General features: G+C 45.8%; 1 protein-coding gene across 1 annotated transcript; it reads left to right on the top strand.

Annotated features, from left to right (window-relative positions):
• Positions 1–916: 916 nt before the first annotated feature.
• Positions 917–1,688, top strand: LOC306761799 (heat shock protein beta-11-like). Its single transcript, XM_079248085.1, has one exon. It carries the CDS (start codon positions 939–941, stop codon positions 1,530–1,532), a length of 594 nt encoding a protein of 197 aa, XP_079104211.1. The 5' UTR covers positions 917–938; the 3' UTR covers positions 1,533–1,688.
• Positions 1,689–6,924: the final 5,236 nt, after the last annotated feature.

Raw genomic sequence — 6,924 nt, 5'->3', positions numbered from 1 at the left:
GCGTCCTCCGCAGTATCTGGTGTAAATCTCGGCTTTTTGGATTCAATGATAAGTTGACTTTTTTTTTTTTTTTAATCTGATTTTATTTCAATTGCTTTGAGTTGACGAATTATTTTACTTTTCGTCTTAGTATTTTACATTTTCATTGTCCACTTGAATGTTATTTATTCTGGTTTAAGTTTTAACTCTGTACATTGTGGCACTTTAAAAGCAACTAAATTGATAGTGTGTTTTAATAAAGTTGCCCCTCATAACTCGCATCAGCAACACAAGTTGTGCTGTTATTGACGCCGACTCCTTAAACATGGACAGTTTGTTGTGGCAGCTGGTCAGGAGCTGCTGCACATGCTCAAACGGGACAAAAAAGATGATTGAGGTCATTTCTGAGATGAACAAATAGTTGTTTAGGCAACCACGATGAACGTTCAGGTTTGTTGATGTCACTATTCCACGTATCCACGTCATTCCGAACGAAGCGTCTGAGAGGATTCGCAGTCGGTTCACATGGAGAACATTCCTGACAGAAGCCATCATATAAAGACGTAATCACAAAGCTGTCAGGCTCTTCCAGCGACGCTCCGACTAGACCAGTCATCTTTCCTCACTTGGCAAGATGGCGGCCACAGTGACGAGCAAGCTGGAGCTGGTCTGGTTGTGAACTGGTCTCTGGACTGGTCCTTTAGGAAGCAGGGTTGGTGCGAGTTCAGCTGCTGCATGCCGACAGTCTCAGCTTTGTTCTATTTCTGCTGCAGGACTCGTCACGTCTTTATAAAGCTGCTGAACACACTCACACACACACATCAGGAATGCTGCTGGAACTTTCCATGTGGAACAGTCCGGCCGGACAGGCGTGGTGCTGCTGGGGTATAAAACCAGCTGGGGGGGGGGGGCACATCAGACACACACTCCACACCAAAGCAGAACACCTGAAAAGCAGGATGTTGCGTCCCAGCGTCTTCCTGCCGTCCCCCGTCAGCGGCAGGTCTCCCCTGGACTGGCGCTGGCCCGTCCACAGCCTCTGGCCCGAGACCCGGCCCTTCTTTTACCACATGGAGCAGGAGATGATGCTCCACTTCCAGGAAGTAAGGCGCAACATGGAGAGGCTGCAGCAGAAGCTGTTCCAGGAAATGGACAACCCTCTGTCCTCCACAGCCGCCTTCCGGGAGCTAGAGACAGACACCGGCGTCTTCGTTCTCAGCCTGGACACCAAGGACTTCACACCAGGCGAGTTGTCAGTCAAACAGGTGGGCAGGAAGCTGAGGGTGAGCGGCAGGACGGAGACGAAGCAGGACGATGGGAGGGGGTTCTCCTCCTACAGCTGCCAGGAGTTCAAGCAGGACCTGGACCTGCCGGATGGTGTCAACCCAGAGACCTGCTCCCTGGTGGACGGCCGGCTGCAGATCTGGGTGTCTCGGGGGAGAGCGTTGCCAGATGGGAAGGAGAGGATCGTCCCCATCAGCGTGGCCTCTGTCCCAGCCATCACTTCCAGTTGCTCCTCGTCCTCTAGTGAGGGGGGGGAGCAGTTCAGCTGAGAAAAACTGCCCCAAGTGAAGCATCGCATCTCCTAACCTACCTTTGTTGTTTCAGGTTTATTTTCCTCTTTTCTGCTTGTGGTTTTAGTATTGAAGGACACACAGGAAGCAAAAAGTTCCGTTTGGTTTTTGTGCCAAATAAAAAGTTTTTACCTAAAAGAAGTTCAGTTTGATTTTGTTTTTTTTACCTAAAAGAAGTTCAGTTTGATTTTGTATCTAAGAAAAAGTTGCATTTGTTTTTTTTTTTTTCATAAAAAAAGTTCCGTTTTTTTTTTTTTTTTACCTAAGAAAAAGTTCGGTTTGGTTTATTTTTTTACCTAAGAGAAAGTTCAGTTGGGTTTTTACCTAAAAGAAAAAGTTCTGTTTGTCTTTTTTACCAAATAAAAAGTTCCATTTGTTTTTTTTTTTACCTTAGTCAAAGTTCAATTTGGTTTTTTATTAAAGAAAAAGTTCCCTTTCGTTTTTTTTTTTTTTTTTTTTTACATAAAAGAAGTTCAGTTTGGTTTTGTTTTTTTTTTTACTTAAACAAAGTTCTGTTTGGTTTTGTACCTAAGAAAAAGTTCTGTTTGTCTTTTTGACCAAATAAAAAGTTCCCTTTGGTTTTTTTTTAACCTAAGAAAAAGTTCAGTTTGGTTTTTTATTAAAGAAAAAAAAGTTCTGTTTGTTTTTTTTAACAAAATAAAAAGTTCCATTTGGTTTTTTACTAAAGAAAAAGTTCCGTTTGGTTCTTTTTACATAAAAAAAAGTACAGTTTGTTTTCTTTTCACCAAAGAAAAAGTTCAGTTTGGTTTTTTATTAAAGAAAAAAAAGTTCAGTTTGGTTTTTTATTAAAGAAAAAAAAGTTCAGTTTTTTTTTTCAACCAAAGAAAAAGTTCAGTTTTTTGTTTTTTTTTTACCTAAGAAAAAGTCCCGTTTGTTTTTTTTACCTAAGAAAAAGTTCTGTTTGTTTTTTTCAACCTAAGAAAAAGTTCAGTTTGGTTTTTTATTAAAGAAAAAGTTCTGTTTGTTTCTTTTTAACAAAAAAAAGTTCCGTTTGGTTTTTTTTTCACCTAAAAAAAAAAGTTCAGTTTGGTTTTTTTTTTAACTAAGGAAAAGTTCCGTGTGGTTTTTTACTAAAGAAAAAGTTCCATTTGGTTTTTTTTTTTTTTTTTTTACCTAAGTCAAAGTTCCATTTGGTTTTTAACCTATGAAAAAGTTCAGTTTAGTATTTTACTCAAGAAAAAGTTCCATTTGGTTTTTTTTTTTTACCTAAGAAAAAGTTTAGCTTGTTTTTTTTTTTGTTTTTTTTGTCTTGTCCAGCGTTTAGGCAGCAGAATGATGGTCTGGATGTTCTGCTGAGCAAGGGAAGCTTTATAGATATAATGATCCCCTTGACTTTCTGAATTTTCATTTTATTTCTATATTTATTTTGCGTTGTTGTCTGAATTGTAGAGTTTGTACTGCTGGACCAGAGAGGACAGACAAAAGACAGAAAGAGAAAGGAGAAGAAACACCTCATAAGAAAAGTGAAAGAGATAAAGGGAGAGAAAAAAAACAACTAAAAAAATAACCCAAAAACAAAAAGAAAGAAAACAACCTACAGATGTTTACATACACACACACATACACACGCATACATACACACACATATATATATATATATATACATACATATGTACACTTATACATATACACATACATACATATACACACACACACACCTCTATGCACATACATACATACGTACAAACATATACACACTTGCCAGTATTAACACATATACATACACATACAAGCCAACTTTAGATCATAGTAACTAAACTATGAATGTAAAAAGTTAAATATAAATGAGAAACAAACAGAAATGAGAAAACAAGCTGCTGTTAGTGAATAAACCTGCAGACGACTCGGTGACTGTGTCACATGCAGAACATGCAGAGTGGAACGTGTTCAGAGAAGATCATGCCAGTGTGACCCCTCCCACACAAAGGCAAGAGGCACGCCAGGAGGACCCCCGAGACCCAGACCATCGGCAGCCACCCCCAGGCGCAGACCCCAACCGCCCCCCCCCCCCGGAGCCAGCCATGCACCGACCCAGGAGGCGGGGGGGGGGGGGGGGTCCCAGCCAGAGTCCCCCGCAGTCAGGGGGAACAGGCCCCAGCAGGCCCGGGCCAGCGAGGACCGGCCCCGCCGGGCACCGGCCACCCAGGGCAGACAGAGCGCGGGCCCCCCGGCCCCAAGAGCCCAGAAGCAACCCCCCACCCCCGCAGGCAGAGGGCCCAGCCCACACCGACGGAGGGCCGGGATCCCCAGACCGCCACCGAGCGGCAGCCAGGCCGCACCCCAGTGGACCAGCAGCGCTCCCCGAGCACCAAGACCCTCCACACCACACACACACACACACACACACACACACACATACACACACACACACACATACACACACACACACACACACATACACACACACACACAAACACAAACACACACACGCACACACACACATACACACACACCTACACACACATCTACACATACACACCCATTCTAACAGATCAGGACCAAAAGTTTAGTCCACCTCCAAAACCCTACACCCCCCCCCTCCCCCCCCCCCCCCCCCACCACAAAACACCCCTTCCCATTCTACCTACCCTAGAACAAACCACCACAACTCCCCACTTCTCTCACTGAAGTCCTCCCCCCTTCCTAATCATGACCCTTCACCCCCCTATACACCTACATACACATGTACCCCCCCCACTCCCCCCTACACACGGACCACTACCCCCCCATACACACTCCTCTATATCCACACTCCTATCTCCCATGCATTTAACACCAGATTTCCCACACATAAGCCCTTACCCCTCCCCCCCCCCCCCCCCCACACACACACACACACCACCCACTCCCTCATCCACACCCCAACCCCCCCACACAATCATGTACTATCACACTCCCCAAAACCCCCACCCCTACACCCCCACACATACATGCCTCAACACACTCCCACATACACACCCCATATATACACAGGCACCCCCCCATCCTGAACTATCTTGGGCCCGGGTCCCTCTGCCGGGCACCAGGGCACGGACCCGCCCCCACTGCAGCGGCAGGTCCAGGTCAGCCCAACCCCCCCACGGCAGGGCCGACCCCCCCATCCCCGAGAAGCAGGGGACAGCCCCGGGCAAACTGTAACATCAGGAACATGAGGTGTAAATAAATTCTTCCACGTCCAGGTGTTCTCCACTACAGGAAACTATGCTATGCTCGTATGCCAAGGTTCAGAGCTTCAACAAGTCCAGTGAGATTATGCTTCAAACAACAGGGTGGTGGAGCAGCATCAGCCACCTGGAAACCGTTCTTTACACACACATTAAGTGAACCACGTCTGGAGTTCAGCTTTACACGCAAACACATGACAATCACGTGTCACGCTTTAGAAAACATGACAACACTGTCCCTCAGAGGCCAGTTGAGGAACTACACAGACTGGACTGAACCTGAACATGGACGTAAAATAAAGAATTTTATTTCAGTTAGAAACAAATCTGCTGGGAGGAAATGTACTTACCAGCTACTGACAGTGTCTCTCGGAGCTGTGGAAAAATCTTGATGACTTTTGTCAGTGTTGTTAGAAGCTGCTCTTCGTCTGGTTCATACTGGTTATCTCCTGGTCCTGTGCTGGACTGGACCACGTCCTCCAGCTTGTCAACACGTCTTCTGCTTGCCTGGACCTTATTCAGCAACTTGAAGCGTTTTTATCCAACAGGATCAAACATTAACCAGCTATGGAGACCTCATCAAGGGTCTACATCCAGATCTGGGGTCTAAATTTAGACCAAGAAACCACATTCAGACCCAGGGTCTACATCCAGAGTCTTTCTCTCAAACTATTGCTATGTTCTAAACTGGTCTACATCTTCAGTTTTTCAGATTTCTGTCAGTTCTGACTGGACCAGAGCAGACAAGAACTAGATCAGATAAAAATGTCACAGAAACAGATCAAGACTGGATGAGAAGCAGAGCAGGACCACACCAGAATGAATAAAAAAAATCATGGAAGTGTAAATAAATACAAACAGTTTCTTGTTTTATTTCTTCATTCAGACCTTCAGTCTGGACTCTGGTCAGCAGACAGTTGGCATGGTAACAGGAATGTATCACTAAGGTGAACGACAGCATCAATAGGTACCTGTCGTCCTAAAGACAGAGTGTATGACACCGCGCCCCTAAACGCATCACCACACTGAGTCAGATGACCCAATGCATCAGTCTGTATACACTTCCCCGTCCCTGAACGCACCACATTGTGTCAGATGTCGTCTCAGATGTCGTCCCAGATGTCACGTTGGATGTCATGTCGGATGTCGTTTCGAATGTTGTGTTGGAATGTTGTTTCGGATGTCGTGACGGATGTCCTCTCTGATGTCGTGACGGATGTCCTCTCGGATGTTGTGACGGATGTCCTCTCGGATGTCGTGACGGATGTCGCGTTGGATGTTTTAGATGTCGCGTCGGATGTTGTGTCGGATGTTTTGGATGTCGCGTCGGATGTCGTGTCGGATGTTTTGGATGTCGCGTCGGATGTTTTGGATGTCGCGTCTGATGTCGTGTCTGATGTTTTGGATGTCGCGTCGGATGTTGTGTCGGATGTATTGGATGTCGTGTCGGATGTATTGGATGTCGCGTCGGATGTTTTGGATGTCGCGTCGGATGTTTTGGATGTCGTGTCGGATGTTGTGTCTGATGTTTTGGATGTCGTGTCGGATGTATTGGATGTCGCGTCGGATGTTTTGGATGTCGCGTCGGATGTTTTGGATGTCGCGTCGGATGTTTTGGATGTCGCGTCGGATGTTGTGTCTGATGTTTTGGATGTCGCGTCGGATGTTTTGGATGTCGCGTCGGATGTTGTGTCTGATGTTTTGGATGTCGTGTCGGATGTCGTGTCGGATGTATTGGATGTCGCGTCGGATGTTTTGGATGTCGTGTCGGATGTTTTGGATGTCGTGTTGGATGTTGTGTCGGATGTTTTGGATGTCGCGTCGGATGTTTTGGATGTCGCCTCGGATGTCGTGTCGGATGTATTGGATGCCGTGTCGGATGTTTTGGATGTCGCGTCGGATGTTTTGGATGTCGCGTCGGATGTTTTGGATGTCGTGTCGGATGTCGTGTCGGATGTATTGGATGTCGCGTCGGATGTTTTGGATGTCGCGTCGGATGTTGTGTCTGATGTTTTGGATGTCGCGTCGGATGTTTTGGATGTCGCGTCGGATGTTGTGTCTCATGTTTTGGATGTCGTGTCGGATGTATTGGATGTCGCGTCGGATGTCGTGTCGGATGTTTTGGATGTCACGTCGGATGTCGTGTCGGATGATTTGGATGTCGTGTCGGATGTTGTGTCGGATGA

Source organism: Telmatherina bonti (genome assembly GCF_933228915.1).
Source record: "Telmatherina bonti genome assembly, chromosome: 10".
Classification (NCBI taxonomy): Eukaryota; Metazoa; Chordata; class Actinopteri; order Atheriniformes; family Telmatherinidae; genus Telmatherina; species Telmatherina bonti.
Note: the sequence above shows the minus strand (reverse complement) of the source record. Positions and strands in the feature narration are given on the sequence as shown.